The sequence below is a fragment of the Oreochromis niloticus genome, linkage group LG17 (assembly GCF_001858045.2).
Source record: "Oreochromis niloticus isolate F11D_XX linkage group LG17, O_niloticus_UMD_NMBU, whole genome shotgun sequence".
In the NCBI taxonomy this organism is placed as follows: Eukaryota; Metazoa; Chordata; class Actinopteri; order Cichliformes; family Cichlidae; genus Oreochromis; species Oreochromis niloticus.
In genome coordinates this window covers 37,944,940-37,965,110 of record NC_031981.2, presented here as the reverse complement: position 1 = coordinate 37,965,110, position 20,171 = coordinate 37,944,940, and the positions used below count along the sequence as shown (strand labels likewise).

At 43.3% G+C, this 20,171-nt stretch overlaps 1 protein-coding gene across 5 annotated transcripts in view; it reads right to left on the bottom strand.

The window, feature by feature from the left end:
- Positions 1–20,171, bottom strand: part of sbf1 (SET binding factor 1) — a 54,417-nt gene that overhangs the window by 19,397 nt on the left and 14,849 nt on the right. For 2 of the 5 annotated variants that reach the window (XM_005475599.4, XM_005475600.4), the window contains exons 2-11: positions 12,321–12,406; positions 10,795–10,932; positions 10,098–10,226; positions 9,107–9,217; positions 8,163–8,240; positions 4,756–4,785; positions 3,432–3,537; positions 2,723–2,855; positions 2,495–2,603; positions 479–592 (exon numbers count right to left, since the gene is read on the bottom strand). In XM_005475599.4, coding sequence (XP_005475656.1) covers positions 479–592; positions 2,495–2,603; positions 2,723–2,855; positions 3,432–3,537; positions 4,756–4,785; positions 8,163–8,240; positions 9,107–9,217; positions 10,098–10,226; positions 10,795–10,932; positions 12,321–12,406 — 1,034 coding nt within the window. The remainder of the gene's footprint in view (positions 1–478; positions 593–2,494; positions 2,604–2,722; positions 2,856–3,431; positions 3,538–4,755; positions 4,786–8,162; positions 8,241–9,106; positions 9,218–10,097; positions 10,227–10,794; positions 10,933–12,320; positions 12,407–20,171) is intronic. The other 3 variants (XM_019346666.2, XM_019346667.2, XM_003449744.5) reach the window with 3 other exon arrangements.

The window sequence follows — 20,171 nt, the reverse complement described above, 5'->3', positions numbered from 1 at the left end:
AAACTAAAGTTTCTTGGACTTAATCTCTTTGTGGTTGTGCATTTATCAGATAACCAAACACAATAAAGTTCTACAAAGGCTGCTTCAAACCAGACACACACCCGCTGCATTTCCACAGTTAAGGTGACGACACACTCTGCACTTCTTAAATATTTCAGGCGTGATTAATGATAAAATCCCACCTTAAATGCTTTTGATACATCCATGCTTGTATTTACATGTTTTTACTTCAGTAACATTTCAGTCAGAGACGACCGCTTGGAATCTAATCTAGTGTGTTATCAGGACTTTTTTACTCAGGGACTGGAGCATTGGAAAAATCAATACTAGGAAAGAGAAGCACTTCCTGAAGATGTTACTGGCACCTAATCCCATAAAGAGCACTGGGAAATCTGGTGGTAGAAACCAGCCACGTCATGCTACTGAGATTTCCCAGTAATTGTGTGCATTATGGCTTTGGGTGTGTTGCAGCTCTTACCGTGGAGAGTGCAGTCTGGGTCTGCTGTAGCAGAGGTTCAGGCAGCAGGGAGATGTGGACGCACTCGGGGATGGTAACTGTGCCTCCATCCAGGTCGGCAATGATCACATCCAGCTGAAAACACACACACACACACACACACACACACACACACACACACACACACACACACACACACGTAAACATGCTTTTCATCTGTGCTTCTGGGACTGCTGATAAAAAGTGAAACAGGAGCTGATTAGATCAAGTGGAAGACAAACACAGCAACAAAGTGGCCTCTCAGCAGCTGCTCATTACATGATGCAGTAATCAAACCAAAGAACGCACAGTCACATATCAGTGACACACAACCACTGCTCTTACAGCAATAAAGGTACAAAACACAGCACCTTGTTGTGAGACCAGCTAAAGGCTCTGATGAGGCAGCACGCAGCCACACGTGATTAGTCACGTTGACGAGGATCCATTACACAATCAACAGACCTGTTTTTCTTTGATCATGACGCTGAATCGCCAATTACTGTCCTGGTCTCTGGTATGATGCGTCTTGGCCGAGTTTACAAAGACCACCGCATGACAAAGTGACGCATCTACAAAGGTTAGCAGGTAGCAAACAGCCGGATGGCAGCAGGGCAGTTTAATAAAAGACAGATCAGCGGGTCAGTACGAGTTCACATGGAATCACAGCTACGAGCCATGTCAGGGCTTTTCTTACTGATATACAGAGCTGTCCCTGTGTGACTCGGTGTGAAACTAGGAAACAAGCCGTTTGTCCTTTAAACACTACGATATCACACATCTACCCCAGCCTGCAGCAGCTGTTTATATAGTGCACTGTGCAGTGTGATTGTTTCAGTGCTGATACAGCGTAGAGTTGGCACAGCTGGTTGTGAGTCGCTAACCTGCTCTCGTGTTCATTTCTCTTCCACAGCTGTTTGATAATTGTGGTACACAAACCTTTACAGCGGCGAACGCAGCTCAAAAACCTCATTCAGACATGCGTCACGTGTCGTGGCAAGCAGTCATCACTTACACAGTTATATACAGATTTAAGAGAGAGGTGCCCGTCCACCTTAAAAGCAAAAGCTTTCTTGTGTCAGTGCTGAAGCTCCACAGTTGTGATGAGACGTTTACACTCATCGTGCGCATGAACGTCATGGCTTTTAATGAGTTCGTGTTCCAGGATCCAAGTTCACTTTGGTCCCTCTTGACTCCACAGGATTACTCCTCTCACTTTAAGCTGTGGTGCTGAAGCTTCTATAATGTGATAACTTCTCACTAGTGTCTGTGGGTGCCTTGTGTGAAAGCCTGCACTGGCCATCAAAAGCATCTGGTTAAGGTGAAACTCACTGAGACATTAAATCAAACATTAGTGTGGATACAGACACATATCTGAACCTGTATGTGAACCTTTGACCCTGTGTGGATTCACACATTTCTGCTATTGTTTTTTCAAGGTATAAAAAAACTGTTTTCACCGCTTACAGAAATCATTAAAAGCCCCAAATTACAAGGACAGGAGCTTTAGACTAACCTAAGCAAGAGTTAGTTTATCCAGCTGATTTATTCCCATCAAAGACAGCTTCGTCTTTTTAGTGCCGAACGAACCCTTCCTGTCCCAGGACAGCGCTCCCCTGCCGACACACTTCTAAATACTGTTCATATCACTTTAATCATATATAAGGTCACAAAACATACGTTAAACGATATCCAAGTCTATTTTTTAAAGACAGAGGTAAATAAAATGCTCAACTATTCCAATGCTAAAGATAAGACCAGCCTCCTTTTGTACAGCCGGTGGGTTGTTAAAGAAAAGAAAAGCTCCACAACGTCAGGTCGATGACAGACAATAACACTCCTGTCTGGGATCTTTCCTCAGCAAACCTTTAAGACACAAGTTCAGCCTTACCATTGCTGACACTGCTCTTTGCTGTTGCACTGATGAAAACTAGTCTACCTCATGTAGTAATGAAGCATTGCCTCATATTTACTAAGGTGCAAACAGTGAGGACCCACCAGCTCTTGAGTCTCAGAGCGGAAGAAGGAATTGACACCAATGATGAAGGGCGTGGGGGTGCTCAGGACCTCGAGTAGTTTTCCAGGTAGGATGGGAATGTAAGTGAAGCTGAGAAAACACAAACAATAAGAGACTTTACACACTTCCTGCTTTCAGCAGTGTCTACAGTTTGGCTTGATTAACACTGATCTAAAGACAGAGCACAGAGAAAGAGTAGTGGGACACACCTGTATTTCAGAGGAAACATGATGGCCAGCAACGCCCGGCAGGCATCCGTTAGTCTCTGGTAGCTGCTGGACAGGAACAGGATTTTATGTTCCGTCAGGGCGGCGCAGAACAGACAGAGAACATTGGCTATACCTGAGGGAGGACAGAGCAGACAGGACGTGTCACCTACCTCACCTGCTGTATGCACTGCAGGCGAGCATGCAGAGAAATATTGGTGATTTTAAAGCATCATTACTAGAGAAACAAGTTTCATCATATTTGATATAGTTGAAGGTTCTCATGTCTTTTAAACTGATACCTGCATTTGTTCTTTGAACACTAAAAGTGTAAAACTGTCCTCTGATTGGCTGGCTCTCAGAAACAGAAGGTCTGAGCAGCAGGCCGTAGCCATATGTCTGAGATGCATACGAAGATATCCATTTTATTCATAAAGAGCAAAGAGGATAAAAAAAGGTCTAACATGGAGAGTTTTTATGTTTAACACTGACAGAAAATGAAACCACATGGGTCTTCGCTGGCCTGTAGCAAGCACATTTTCTGTTTTATCACAAAGATCACACACAAAATTAATTATGTAGATGCATCTCTTATGAGGTGACATTTCTCATTAAGTAACAGAGTTGTTTGCAGATGCTGTGGACTCTGACAGCAGTGCTACAGCAACTTTGCAGATCTATATAAGAAAGTATTTTTCATATCTGCTCGTACCGAGCTGTCTGAAGAGCTGAGCCACACTGCTGCCACTGACAGGAAGAGAGTCGTTGATTGGAGTCTGGATGACTTGCCGGTCGCCAGCACCTAATGTTATAGTCCGCTAAAGACGAAGAGAGGAGAAAAAAAGGATTTGAAAGCAGGTGTGAAAATGACAGAATAAATGGTGGTTGTCAGAGAGTCGGGGTTTGGCGGCGAGGTTTAATCACAACTGTGCATGTCCACAGAGCAGAGTGATTCAGAGACAGATGGAGAATCCCAGAAGCTTAGCAGCTACGTGACAAATTAAACACAAGCCATTCCAGCTGATCGGGATGTGAATGGGGCCGGGCGGGACTCCAAGCCAACAACCTTACTGAAAACACCAGCAGCACCACCATATCAACGAGATCCCAGAAACACGGCAGGGGTCATGCGTGACTTTTCCACTGCAGCCTAACGTGTGGAAAGCAACTGAATTCACAGAAGATCTTATCTGAACTGAACTCTGTCCAAAGGTTTAAACAGAGAAATCATTAATGATGCCCAATTCTCTAATAATTGTCTTTGTTACAGACCACAAAATTAACTTTTGTAGAACTGAAGCTGTACTGTGCTGTAGACAGGAGCCAATAAATATTGATCTGTGTTTGTTGAAATAACAAGCAGAGTGAAAACAGATGATTTAGACTCCAACTAAACAAATCAGTGCTACAGACAGACAACACTAACTAATGACTGCAGCACAAGAGAACATCACAAAGGCTTCGTGGCTCATTACAAATCCACTTCCACCTTTGGCTGATCGGTGCGGCCGTGGAGCACCAGCTGGGGAAAAAGTGCAGCATTATCTCATGCTCTCTACAGCAACAGCAATAGCATCAGCAGCCACAGGTGAGCTGTTAGTAGTTCAATACTGTGATCCAACATCTGATCATCAGCTGCGTTCGCCTCGGTCCTCAGCTGTGGTCTAAAGACGTGTGAGGTTTGAGGAGGCAACTGGTTTCAGCAGGGCCTTAAAAACATACTCCAAACTGGATGCCATGGTGTCACAGCTGAGGCCACCACAGTCCTCCTCAGAGCCACTGCTGTCAACTGGGAAAAAACCAACCAGTCAATGGTCTGGTCATTTTGGTTACATGGAAATAAAATGACGAGAAACTAATTATTGTATGTAAAATAATCAGTTGTTGGTCACATATTGAGTCTATATCAAAGCTTTTGATTGGTTCTTCTGTCACAGGAAGTGTGCATGGACTGCCTGAAGGAAATGGGTGGAGAAAAGGAAGCAGAGTAAATGGAAAGCTGATTGGTAGCGAGAGGAGAACAAAGTCAGGCGTACCAAACTCTCCTCTCTCTGCTCCTGGCCCGGCTACACAAGCACCCAGCAGAGACACACAAACACACACCAACAGGATAAGACAGGTTAGCAACAACTGCAGCGAAGGCACAAAGTGCCCAAACTTAACATTCTGACAGTCATGTATCAGCACAGCAAAACAACAAAGTGGCACAAACAACGAACCGAAGGATGACACACGTGTGCAAAGAAAGTGTAATACTGAGCAGGAACAGCAAAATATACACAGCAGTGACATAACAAGGCATGTTCATTTGTTTCATAGCTAACAGTAACCATAGTAACAGGGGGAGGGGGGGCTGCAGATTACATTATTTTTACTAAGGCAGAACACACACACACACACACACACACACACACACACACACACACACACGGCAGTAGGCCTGTACACATTTGGCTTATGAGACTAGAAATTAAACTAACTGGTAAACAGCTGGGCCAGCTCTCTGTCGGGGAATTTTACATAATTCCAAAACTGGAAACTGCAGCACAGAAATCATCTTCCAGCAGGATCCCGACACAACACAAAGTTAAAGCCAAAAGAAAAAAACTAACAACAGACGCCGGCACCTTCATGTGATCAGCCAAGACAAAGTGCCAATGACCTCCAGCAGAACGACTTTCAGCAGGTCTACTTTCAGCATCACACTTGGCAGCGTGACGGACGGTGTCAAGAATAAAATTCCCTGTTTCTGGAATCATATGAAGCAATTTCAGAGACAGATCTGTTCCTGTAATCTCTAATGAAAAACCGTCTGACTTTGTTCCAGTAAAGTCAGAGTAAACACGCTGCCACACACATGCACACACATTGGGAGGTGGGACGGACTTGCTGGGACTCTCTAAGGCTACGTTCACACTGCAGGCGAAAGCGCATTAAATCCGATTTTTTTGACCCTATGCGACCCATATCTGATCATGGTATGACTGTGTGAACAGCACCAATCCGATCTGGGTCACTTTGGTATGTGGTACTGAATCCGATACATATCCGATGTTTTAGAAAGCGACTGCTGTTTGAACGGTCAGGTCGCATTAAATCCGTCTTTTACGTCACTGACAGACGCCAATTATCAGCGCCGGAGAAGACATCGTGAACGCTTCCTGGCCATCCCGTGTAGATGTCAGTGAAACTGTTGGGAAGACAACGTGAACATTTTATTTGTACTTTATAATCTGCAGATTCTGACAGAAATCTGCAGCTATCCTTTGAAGCACCGCTCCTCTAAAACAGCAATAAGGATCATTATTAGGTTATTTACATTATTATGTAAATAACAAAATAACTTAAAGCAAAAACTGTGAAACGTAAAGTCCGAAGTCTTTATATTAAGGGCCATCAGTCAAACAATACTGTTTGGTCTGGGTCTAAACAGAGCGCGTTGTGTGTGACGTCTTCTTTTGCGCATGCGGGCCGCTTTGAGCGTTCACACTAGAGCGTGTTTGCTGTCGCATTTTCTTTGTAGTGTGAACAAGCAGACAAAAAAATCGGATTTGATCAAAAAAAATCAGAATTGAGCATTAAGACCTGCAGTGTGAACGTAGCCTTAGTTCTTGTAGTCTGGTCTTGGGTCAGAACAGCTGCATGAAGTCCATTCTTGTCTAAGGGCAGTCTTGCTAATCAAAAGGTGACGCTCCACTTCTGCAAGGCACCATTTGTCATACTGAGCTCAAAGTATTAGAGCTGCGTAAACTGTTGCTAAAGATGAATGTCTATGCTGTTGTAAGATCCTGTCTGAGTCATACACTTGCTTAAAAAGTGGTGTGTGTGTGTGTGTGTGTGTGTGTGTGTGTGTGTGTGTGTGTGTGTGTGTGTGTGTGTGTGTGTGTTCGGTGGGGGGTGAAAAATGCCATTCATTTATCCATAAATATCACTACTGCAAATTCTTTGAAATATTCTGATCTAATTTTGAGGATGCATCGCCCAGCCCTGATATAGCATTAGGCCTGTTAGTATCTGTAAAAGGACGCGTGGTTTGGACTACAGCGGGGTTTCAGCTTTAAATCAAGGATTTAACCAAGTAAGCACGGCATTAACTCTTTAGGAATTGCAGCCATTTTTATGGCTCAAAGGGATCAGAAGTATTGGGACAGTTGGGGCCTCATTATTTCATAACAAATTAAGCAGATAAAAGAGTTTGGGTGAAGGAGGCTCTTTAGGCAGAAAAACACAACGACAACAAAAGTCCTAACATAGGAGTGGCCAAAAAAACAACCTACATTCTTGTACCAGACCAAATGCACAGGCCAGCTGAGCAACATCACGAGGTCGGGAAGACTACGAAGCGAAGCAGTTCTTTCATTGGTGAAGGAAGACCGAGTGAAGACCACTCCTGAGGAGGTGGGTGTGTCCCTGTACACTGCACTGCTGTCCTTTTGTGTTGCTTGCATGACAAGTTTACAGTCAGACATGTTTTATAGTAAGACCTGTGATCCAGTTTTGAAAGTTCTCGGCCTCCAGGTGACTTTATAATCACACATAATCGAGCGCAGCTACGAGGTGCTCCGGTTGATCCAATCCAGCAACAACACTAAAGAAAGAGTCAGCTGGACATGCTGCTGCATGCTGCTTAGATTACGGTAGATAAATACACCATTATGTTTCTAGAGCTCCAGCTACGTAGCTCTTCAGGAGAGCGATTTGATAAAGTGCTACATGAAAAGGTCTTCTGAAGGTGAACTGACCCTAAGCTACAGCGTGTCTGACTGAATACTTCTAATGTACATCAGTGTCATATTGCTGCAGTTGGTTTGACGTCTGTGGTAATGGCGAGCATTTAGAGTTACTTTGTCCAGGAGCCCCGCACTCCTCCTGATACTCAGCACTGCTTGTGCTTGCTGAGAGCAGCAAACTCTCCTGAGTTCTGTATGATGAAGGAGCGAGTGTGCACTGATGAGTGTGAGTGGAGATGTGGGCTAGCTGCACTGTTTGGGTCTTATGTGTGTTAATACTGATTAAATCTGATTCTCTCATTCAGACGCCGCGCTACCCGACAGGAAGCCATCTGCCATCCCATATGGTTGCCAGGCAACAAAGTACGAACTGCACAGCAACTTGAATGTGTGTAAAGGTGTTTGTGTGCATGTGTCACCGAGGCAGAGCGTGGAAAGAACAAGAAAATAATCTGTGTTTTTAAACACTGCTGCAGCAAATCAAGCTCATGGCAAACACAAAAGATGCTTGAAATGAAGAACATGATGTAAACAAACAGAAAACCAGGTCAGAGACAGCTGAAGCACCATCAATCACAAATGATTTGAAACGACTGCAAGAAAGAACACATTCCTTTAAAGAAAAGAGAAACAATGGCGGCCTGTTTGATGAACAGAATCAATCACATCGAGCTGCTTGCTGATTGGTGAAGCTTGGAGAACAGGAAAGTTACCTGGAGACAGGCCAGCAGCCAGTCACAGGCCAGGACCTGAGGAACTCTGTCTAAACTACAAACTGGGGCCTCATCTGTCTGTAACACAGAGGAACCAGTGTACAGTAGGGTGCACACAAATGACACACACGGGTTACAACATCTGGAGCAGGATGTGTCAGCTAGTGTGCGTTCAGAGAAAATACACACTTCCTACTGTACGTGCACCGTGACATGAGTCATCTGTGTTAAAAAAAAAGACTATTAGATAAAACCAAGGCACAGTTTCCAGGTGGTGGAATTAAAATAAACATGACCTTAAAATAAAATATGAAAAAAAATGAATGAAGGAGAAATAAAGTAAATGTCATGAGAAACAAGTTATTACAACATTTTTATGTGTGAAATACAGGGTTTATTAACCTGCTGAAGTTTTCTGCAGATTTCCAGCTCATCTGTGATTGGTTAAACAGCTGTGTGCACATATGTGTCCACGATATGACAACGTGAGGTTAGAGAACACACACACTTTGTTATTGCTGTTCAACACAACAGCGCAGGTCTTTAGTGTTTCTGCCAAGCCCGTCTCACTGAAAGTGAAGGTTTCAAAGTGTCACTGCAGAGCTGCCTGTCTGTGACACCAGCGCTCAGCCACACAGATGATAGAAACCCACAGAAATGCACAACCAGGTTATACAATACTCAACCCTTTAAACACAAACAGAGCGCTGGATGTTCATGCTGAAAACGCAGCTACACTAGCAGGCTGTGCAAAGCTTTGCTTCTATACACACAGCTGGCTGAGCAAAGCATCAGCTGCCATTTAAAAGTCTGGCATTAACACATTTTACAGAGCCTGATCGGTCAGGGAGAAACAGCACTGGTTTAAATGACCCCTGAACTCAAATCATCACCTCTGGCAGGTCATGCAGCATCGTCAACGTGAGAAAGACAGGAAGCTATACCTGGGAGCCTCCAGCGATGGGGATGACACAAGTGAGGAGATTCCCGATAACTGTTTCCAAGGGCGCAGACAGACCATCTACGTGGATGGTGTAGATCAGCCCCAGGCAGTTCTGTTCAACCAAGAAACACAGAGGTCAAGGGTCAAAGACAAACCCGCACCACGAGGCCACAGCAGGGTTTCACATAGACGGCTGGAGACTCATTCACACAGCAAGGTCGCAGGTTCCAGTCCAGTCAGGTGTCTGTTTGTCTGGAGTCAGCATGCTCGGTCTTAAAGTCGCGACTAATCTCTAATAATGCTTGAAACTTTGAATGATCAGAGTCAAGAAATTCAGTTTTATTTTGCATCCCTGTGAAAGACGACTATAATACCACTCAGAAAGGATGACAAGTTCTCTTTGGTAATGTGCAGTTTTGTTATTGTGTGCTCAAATATGGGCCCTTTACCTGTTTTTCAGACATTTTTTATGTCTCTGTCCCAAACTACAGTTTCATGGTAAGAGAGACCAGTGAGAATGTCAGCCTCTAGTCTTTGACAGACTCTAATGTCCAGATTTCAGAACTGAAGGTGGAGGTCAGGGCCTTTTAAAAAGAAATACTACAAAAAAAGTAATTTTCTATGTCCAAACTTTGCACTGTAAAGTCTTAGTAAACTACGGACGGTCAAACAGAAAATGCTCTGAAACGGATGATTTGAGAATGATTTAATAATTTGTTTAGGAACCTGTGTGCAGTTTCATTCATGTTGGACGTCCATGCATGTGTAGATACATCCATGTGCATACGCCGCCACCTTTGCCACAAACAGAATCAACCAACACATACTGCACACATAATCCAACTCCAGCCAATCAACTTACTAGTTCCTTTTTATTTCAACATTCACTCATTTTTTAAATAAAATTTATATCAACTGAATGTTGTTCATCTTGTGTTGTGTCATATCTACATACATAAATGTCACATGTGGAGAAGCTGTGTGAGCCGTACCCTGAACACCTCGGTGTAATCCAACTGGGACACCAGCACCAAGCTCTTGGGGGCAAAGATCTTAGCTGGTTGGACGACGGAGAGCACCTCATCTGCTTCGTCCGCCTCGCTGGCCTCAGCCTTCTGCAGCTGAACACAGGGTCACACATTACTGCCACATCAGGCTAAGGTGAACAATTCAAACTGCAAACCCTATTTACAATGAACACATGTTCACGTGCCTTTTGGACGTGTTCCAACAAATTATTCAATTTCAGTTTTATTTAAAATCACAACAACAGTTGCCTCAAGGTGCTTTATATTGTAAGGTCGACCCTACAATAATACATACAGAGAAAAACCCAACAATCATATGACCCCCTATGAGCAAACACTTTGGCGACAGTGGGAAGGAAAAACTCCCTTTTAACAGGAAGAAACCTCCGGCAGAACCAGGCTCAGGGAGGGGCGGGGCCATCTGCTGTGATTGGTTGGGGTGAGAGAAGGAAGACAGGATAAAGACATGCTGTGGAATTATTTGAGCTATTTTTTAAAATATACGTGAGGATCAGAATGTCTCCTTCAGTTTTCACAAACAGTAACAGAAAGGGAAAAATTATTTATGGAGCCCAGGTTGTTCTGTGCCTCGTGTACCAAAACACTGCATTAGCCAGCGTGGACTGATCATTTGACACTGAACATCTGATGGCTTTCTCACCTGTGGGTTGTCCAGGCCCTCCCAGAAGGTGAAGCAGGCACAATAGTGACGGTCCGAGTTGATGTCAGTCAAAACCGCTACAAAGAAGGAGGGAGGCAGCTGATCGGGAACCAGCTGCCAACCGCTGGGTTGGCAGAACTGAAGAGCAAGGAGGACGGGAGGAGTGGTGGGAAGGTGGTGGCAAGAGATGAAGACACAGTGAAGAAGAGAAAGATAAACATTAGTAAACATGTCAGACAACAGTAGATCACATGGGGTGGCTGTAGCTCAGGAGGTAGAGCAGGTCAGCTGCTGATCGGAAGGTTGGTGGTTCGCTCCCCCAGTTTGCATGCCAAATATCCTTGGGCAAGATACTAACCCCGACTGGCTCTCCGATGCATCCATCGGAGTATGAATGTATGAATGATAGTTAGAAAGCACTCACCGTATAGATAATAGTGCTTGTGTGAATGGGTGTGTATGGGGTGAATGCGGCGTGTTGTATAGAGCGCTTTGAGTACTCCAGGAGAGTAGAAAAGCGCTATATAAGAACCAGTCCATTTACCATGGTGGGACAACACCTCAGGCCAGTTCTTCCAGGGCTGGGCTTTCAGCATCCTAACAAAACAGGTGGTGAAAACTTTCCAACTCCACTACAGCTCGCCATGAGCGACGGCTCCAAATATGACAGTAAATCAATTTCCGATTTCAATACAATTGGTTATAGTGTGTAACATTTAAATATTGACTTGTAAAACAAGAAATGTAACTGGAGCCATCGATCCTGTCAGAGTGTTGACATAAAGCCCACAGAATCAATATTTACAGGGTTTTTCTTGAGACCTTTGTTTGTCATTTGTATGTCAGTTGCTGTCAGTTACCTGACGTAAGCCTGATGTAAACATGGACGTCCAGTCAAATCAAAGCCAACCTGTTCATGAAGCGTTTTTATTTATTTTGTTGTTGTCTGTTTCTGAATCACAGCGCAGATGCGCTTTTAACTCGCCGACCCCTTTAACCACACTGACTGCTCAGGCCAGACAGCCGACCTAGATTCATTTGATTCAGACACTATCAATAGCAGGGACAGAGCCGATGACAGGATGTGAATATTTCACAATGGCTCTGCAGTTTGTTATAGATTCCGTACATAATTTCAACCTAACTTCCAACCGTTATGCAGAAAATATAATCATAAGCTAGAAAACATGCACAGGAGTGAAAGTCACTAAGCACTTAGGGCTTCATGTTGGGCCCTCGGAAGGTAGCTAACTACTTTAAATGAACTGAACAGGACAGAAATGAGTATTTAAAGTGGATAAGGCTGGCATGGATAGGTTCAAACATCAACAGCACTGCAGTGAAGGTCAGTCCTTTACAGTTTCTGCACATGCTCACCTATGCATGAAAACGAAATAAACAGTATTTGTTTAAATCACATAAATAGGTCGTGGCAGCTGCTGTGGCCCGATAGGGCCTATAGCTGCTAACTTTGACAGATGTAACTGTCTTGTTCTGGCCCCGAGGATCACAGATACATGACTTACCAGCTCTACGCCTTGTGGGAATGGGCTGTCCTCCCAGTCTTTCTCAGGAAACCGCTGGAGAATGCGACCTTGACCTTCACCTTCCACTGTGCGGAGACAGAGAGAGACAAATCCAGAGGCCTGAGTACTTTCCTTAGAGCTAGTTGTTGTCTGTTTGTTTCTACCAACAGTCCTCTTAGACCTAAAGCATGAATGAATGAAATATTCATGTAGGTTTTTCCCTTAATGCAAACCTGGAAGTTACCTGATGAAGCCAAAGTTGAAGTGACACATGTGATCAACAAGCTCATGTGTAAAAACCATGTGTGCAATAAGAGTGCAAATGAACAATTCTAATGATTACAGCTGTATTCACATGCTTATTGTCAGGCCTGTCTATTAAATGGGTTCATGTGTGCCTGCTAAACATTAGTGAGATGTGTTAAAATGCTTGTTTGCTGCTGGTTAATGAGGCCATTTCCTTTGTTGGTCAGGGCCTGGCTCATCACAGCGGCACAATGACACAACAATGGCGGACTTATGTAACCACCACAAGCCCGTCTTTCAGCCTAGGTCCAGCTGAAGCCCAGAAGGCTGCTTAATGGCGGCATTCATCCGCAGAGAGAATACACTCAATCCACCCAGTACAAAGCATTTATATACAGAACACAACTCAGCAAATCAAAATATAATGCTAAATAAAGAAGAGGTGCTCACCAGCATTTAGACAAACCTAAAACATTATGTACCAAACTGTGTCTCAGAGAAAACAACAGAGCCTGTGGGCCTTTACTGAGAAACTAAACCAGAAGTACAGACAATACAAAAACAGAAAGTAGGCCAGCTCCCAAAACACACAGGGGAATTCATTCTGTCTCGCTTGTACACGAGCGTTACGTGGACGAGGTGCTGTGGGGTGAGGCTGTCAAAGATGACGGCTTCATTTCCTTTCACTTTAAGACGAGTGCCCCTCCTTCCCAAGCTGTGCCAAAAATAACAAGCAGCCATGTCCTTAGAGAACTGATGCTGACCCCACTGCTGGAGAGGTAAGCTAGACACAACAACTATCACCTACTTTGTCACCAGAAACTTCTTTTTGATCAGCTGATATAAAGCATATGGGCATGGAAACAAAGGGCATCTGTGGAATGCAAACAATAAGCGAAGAGTCCCACAAAAACAAAAACCCAGCAGAAATGTGATAAATGAGATGGAGTTACGAGGTTGTTATGATCATTTCAGGCTCTGTGTTACAATACTTTGACTCCACGTCATATTTGAAAATCTGCAGAGCCAAAACTGATAAACTGAGCCACCATCAGGCTTAAGCAGCAATACACCTATGCCCTCTATCTGACAACAGGCTAAAACTGCCACTGCTCCACTGACCAGGTTAGAGCCAGTGTCCCTTTCTCTTCATGCTATAAGTAAGAAACTAAAGCTGTCCGTTTGTCTGCAGAGCTGTTCAGTTTCTCACAGATGATTCTAATAACATGTGGTTAGAGATACATTATATCAAGTTTAACATTAAACATAAAGAAAATAGTGAATGCAGAAATAGAGTCCTGTGGTCATTTACACAGGCTGCCCAGCAGAGTCGGCCGTTAACACTCTGACTGTGTTATTGACAATCATAACAAATCAGACTTCAAGTGATTAGGGGCAAAATAACTGAAGCCACGACCAACGAGAGTGAAGAATACAACCAGAGTGTGGAACGCTCATGAGTGACCAGCTGTCGGCTTCAAAGTGACCTGCAATGAGCAAATCAGTTCCTCTGTGTATGTGGTTGAAGAACAAGCAAGCATAAACACACCGCGGTGCAGAATCAAGAGGTTTGTGCGATGGAAGCTAGAAAGAATAATATAAAGAATGTCACAGCATCTGACTCTAAAAACTGGCTCCAAGTACTGACTGGGCTGTAATGTTTGCCTGCATCCATCATTCTCAGTGATAATGTTTCAAAGTGAATAGTTCTGTTTCACTGATCTATTCACTTCTTGTTATAAAGGACTTTAATAGTGTTTGCTTTCATTTAGTGTTATACCTAAAACGCCCCACTTGAAGTTGCAGTGTTTTCCATGAGTACAATATATGAAAGAAGTCAGAGAACATGACTGCACACAGATGCAGTCGGTCTAAAGCCTAATCCACGGGCCCCCAAAAGTGAAAGTACAGGTGTAACGTCTGTCAACAGACAGCTGCAGCAGGCATGAGGGTAAAAGGCCACAACAAGCCCTGAGCTCAGTGCTGGCAGGGAGCTGCAGTAATACCTCTGTACTATCTGCCTGGATCACAACTGACACAACTCCTACGTAAAATTACAACAGAGCTGATAGAGGCACACCCAACTAAGAGACAGGAGACGGGTGCAAATGTAAATGTGAAGAGTTAGTCCACGAACATTTGACTAAACCTGTTCATAGGGATTTGGGGGGTGGGAGGGGCTAGGTTATTTTGAAATGTATGACTTCATTCAATCAGAAAGTTATGACAGGTAGGTTAGGGTGACAGACGTGCTGCGTGCACACAGATCAGGGGTCAGAAAGGAAAAAACTCATTTAAAAACAATAGACCATCTCAAGAAGACAACTACAAGTTGTCTGGGTGGAATAAAAGCTCAAAGTTCAAAGTGCAGATCCAACGGTTTGATGATGAAGTGAAACTAAATGCATCTAAAAATAAACTCTTCAACTCTTACAGGGACGGCACGTTGAGTGCAGCTCAAACAAACTTTCCTGTTGTAGCCTAACGTACACACCAGAGCAAGTTCACAAGGTCATTATTACAATGTGGCGAATGAGTGAATTCAGCTGTTGGCTGGCTCTACATGGATCATATTCAACATTTAAAAAACTCTTTTCATTGTTCTCACAATAGGAGAGAGGATCTAATCATGTTAAAATGCTGATATTTATAAGTAAATGATGCATCAAAAGGAAAGCAAACCTGAAAGTGAAACCGGTTTTGTACCTGGCAGCGAACGGACCCAAGTCACGTCTGTAAAAGTCATCATAGTGCCTGTTCTAATGTCTACATATACACATGTTATACCTACATTGATATACTGGAGAAGTACAGTTGTAAACACAGATAAAGAAGGTTGAAATAATCCTGTAACTGTAGGTGGAACATGCCTTTAGCTGTGCTGATTGCTTCGATCAAACTTCCCATCATTAAGTCTGTTTTTTCCAGCTCCTGCAGGAATTCTGTTCTGTATCACTGGAGTGAAGTTCGGTTTGTTGCAGACACTTTGCTCCTCCATGAACTCCATGACAACAGCTGCATAAGAAACAAGCTTTGCCTTGTCTTTTGGAACAGAAAAGGAATACAAGTACTGCGCAAGCAGGCGAGTCCCTACTGCTTTGTTCTGGTCAAATAAAAAACTGTACGTAGCCTGTATGAAGGTCTGCAGGTAGGCCACAGCCCGGGGCTGTCACCTCATCTCCAAAACATTAAAACTCCTCGGTTTTGTCCTAACAGGACGCGCTGTAACAGCATGTGTCTCGTTTCTACATCCAAGCTAGCATAGTTAAACTGACAAATCTGGGCCAGTATACTGTCTGACATTAAAGTACTGCAGATCTACTGGTTTCAGAAACCAATCAATAAGAAACTGCAGGACAAAAACCAAACAGGTGTGAGGTGATTTAGAAAAAGCCACGAGCACCAACTGGTCAATTTTAATAACATTTAGGGATTCACATCATGCTATTTATTTATTTTCTTTTGTTGAAAAAGAAAGAGACGATCTGATGTTCAATGATGACAAACCCAGGGGATTCACAGACTATGATATTAAATATACATGTGGCAGTCCTTCACCTGGTACATTGTGTTAACATGAGTGACACACCCACACTAGCAAATGTAGCAGTTCAAAGCCAGCACTAAGTGAAACATCGTGAAGAAAGCTCTGACTAAATTCTTTATTTTAAACACACACTCATGCTGGAGGTGAATCTGCACTGAAACGATAAGCTGCATGTCACTCAGGTGCAACCTGAAACCCATCTGGAACTGCACAGTTAGTTTGATTAGATATAGCAGATATAACCTGATAATAACAAATAGGGCTGTGCGATATGACCAAAATCTCATATCCCGATATTAAAACATCTATCGTCGATATAACGATATAAATTACAAAAATGTAACAGTTCCTGTAAATTCTGTGAATGTCGGGCATCTCGACTTGCGTGAAGTGTTTCCAGCTGGGCGTCGTGTACCTGGAGTCGAGTGTTTTAACTGATGCATGAAACGATATATTTTTAGACGTAAGTTGTAACGGCTGCCGTTTTCTTTGTGAGTATTTATTACACGGCGTGCTGCGGGGAAAAGCCTGTTCTAACGTTTGAGTCTAAGGTTTATTTTTTAGCACCTGGCGGCTCTTTTTTGCTTCTCATCCGTTAATACTCTGCATCTTTCACGTGACTCGTTTTATTTTGAAAAGCCTCAACAGGATCTTGAGCTTTATTGTGAAAGGTTTATGTGGAAAATAAACAAGCGGACACGCCGTGGTTTTACCGTCGTTGTTGCTAACGAAAACGCATAAAAAACAAGCGCTTGTCCTTCCATAGTGTGGTTATATTAAATATAAGAGAAAGAGAGAACTTTAGGAAATTAATATAGCCACTACAGTGACCATCAAAATGATGAAAAAATATTGCCGTAAACAGTTTATTTTGCGACACCACGAAACAAACGATAGCGTAAAATGAAACGATAGACGTTTTTCTATCGTCATCCGATATATATCGTTATATCGAACAGCCCTAATAACAAATGAGATTCACAATTATATTCTGTTAGCATAGCATTAGCAAGTGGCTCATTTTCCATTGTCATCTTCTTCAATCATTCAAAGAATGCAGGTGATCTAAAACAAGTGGCATGAAAAAAATGTGATAACATGACTTTGCTTTCAATAATCACTTTGCAATTAAAACGAATCACTAATGGGTCATTAGCCCCCGTCATACATCCCACAAAGCAGACATGCAAGCATCCACACACAATTTAAAAAGAAGCCAGAGCTCAGCAAAGGTGCAGTGGTTCAAGCAGCAGCAGTAGACAGCAGTCAGCAGGCATGAGTGCATACAGCGCTGCTGATGATGCAAGACAAATGTTTCAAAGAGCTCAGTTTCAGTCTGAGCAGTGTGACAGGAATGTGGATCGAGTAGAGTGGAGTGTAGAGTGGCTTTGCAGGGAAATGACATCCAGCTATCACCCTGACATGTTGTTACACAACAACAGGTTAGTGAATGGATATGTATTATTTGCACCTTCATCCTTGGTTATTCTCAAGTTTATTATTATAACCAGGCATGTCGTGGTCCGTGTTTTAACACAGAATGTTTCTGGGATCAGAGTCCTTCACACACACAGGCTCCGGCAGGCCGACTGACTGAGCTAAAAAGACTACCTAGAAAAATGGATGTGGCCCCAGAGTTAGTCAGGGTACTCCACAATTTCGTCCATCAACTACAACACTAGTCCTTGTTCTGCTGTAAAGATGTACTTGAGGTTGAGGGCCACTATAACCAGAACCTGTGCCAACTGGAAAAGTGGTTCATGCTACGTTAAGCTCACTTAGGCAGCAGAGCAAAAGAAGATGTGCTGTTGCCAGCTGCAGTCCAAGATGGTGCTAGTTACGTTTATAAGCAACATCAGACTCTCGCTTATACTTTGCAAATGACAAATTCAGCTTACTATAAACAGTGCTATTTAACCGTAAGCATTCTGATATACATTTCACTGCTGACCAACTCAAATTTTCCTGTCAAGCATAATAACGTACATTTCATCTTAGGAGACGACAACATGGCCAAAATCTTCTAGGGGTAGCATCACGGTGCAGTTCCTGAATCTCAAAAATCTCAAAAGTAGCTGAGGAACTGATAAGTTACACGTGGCATTATGGATACAACTCACTTTAAGTCAGAGCTAAAGACCTAACCAAACGTCAGCAGTAGGCCTGCACAATAAATCGAATATTTATTGTCATCGCGATATCAGCCTGTGCGATGGGCCCATCGCAAAAGATGGCGTAAACTGCGATAATTGGGTACCTTAAAATGTTTACACACGTGCTTTAAAGGATTTACCAATCAAAGAAACCCCTTTACACATTTGACCAGTCGAATAGAGCCCTTCACGGCATTAACCAATCAAATGGATTAGAGGCGGAGCGAACAACGCTGCAGCAACGAGTCAGAGTTGTAATGGCTGAGAGCGAGACGCATGACGAGAACGCTACTGACTATGAACTCGTGGCTAAAAAACAGCAGTCCAACAGCCGTCTCTGTATCCGAGTTTTTCAAGTGGAACTCCTTATGAGAAAACGTCGAAGCGCTACAAAGAAATAACAGAGGCCATTACACATTTCTTGGCTAAAGACATGATGCCTATAAATACAGTTAGCAGAGAGGGCTTCACCAGTCTGATACATAAAGTGGACCGGAGATACCGCATCCCCTCACGAAACTACTTTTCCCATGTCGCCATTCCACAAATGTACGAAACATGCCGCAAGACCGTCATGTTTGAACTGAGCCAAGCTGAAAACTGCACAAGCACTACAGTAAAGTTTCCTCTCCAGTTTTGACTTACATCATAACTACTTGGTGAGTGGTAAAATGATGAACAACTGCATTGAGATCATTTGCAGTATAATTTAAGTTATGTTTATTTAAAACTAATTACAGAGACCGGGAAGGATGTCTTTTAGAATTCAAGCCTCAGAAATTTTTTTTTATGGGGGCAATGTTTCAATGTTAAAGTGCACTTTGTTGTTACACTGCTAATACAGCAGCTTTCTTTAAATAAAACTGTTGCAGTAAAACGGAAATTATGTATTCGTTTTGGGGTTTTTTTGCTATTTATTTTATCGCAAGTCATATCGTTATCGCAATATTGATCACAGTTATCGCACATCGCAGGTTTTCCTAATATCGCGCAGTCAGCATCCTGGTTGTACTGTGATTCTAGCACTTCTGACCTGAAGTGAAGCACCTCGTATCTTTAATGCTACTTTTCATGTCAGTCCACTCGCAGCAGAGCCATCTTCTGCTGACAGAAGTAGTCACACCTCCAAGATGTGTTCAGGTTGTGTTGTTCTAATTATATCACAGTGATAACATCTCGAACACAGTCGGTCACGGCCCTGTACAGCTGCTCCGATCATATGCTAAATCAATCTTGTATCACCCACAACATAAGATGGTCAAGCTCATACACGCAAAGACCTGGAAAGTTCTAAAAATGTCGAAGAGAATGAGTGGTCACAAGCCACACTGACTTCACCTCAAACAACAAAAAGAACCCCTCAAAACGAACTGGTTTAAAACCAGCCGACCGCAGTGCTAACGGCTGCAGGATTAAAGCACTGCACTGTGTTTCAGTTTAGTCGTCCACCTCATGAATAAGAGTGTGACAACAGTTATGCTTTTACAGTGAGAGACGTGCACACTGTCACACTTCTCTCAAAGGAACAGCCAAGAACAGCCAACTAACTCTTCCCCATGTAATCAAACAGGTTTCTCATTCAGTTTTTGAGCTATACTACTTTAACCTACAGTTACAATGGGAGCCACAATCCACCGTAATCAAGAACACATGAAGAGAACCAGGTCATGCAAAGGTTACCAAAAAATGGTAGAAACATAACAAGGTGAAAGGGCAGGAGAGGGGAGGACATGTGGGTCAGTGTCTGCGCCACAGCTAAGCGATGACTCCTCACATGTATGACTGCTGGCAGTGACACAGGATGGAAGGAGCCTGAATGATCATGTGATCCCTGAATGATGGCATTCGGGGTTGAACTGAGTGTGTAGCTCGCTGTCTGTGTGTCACGCTCTTGCTGCTGAAGCA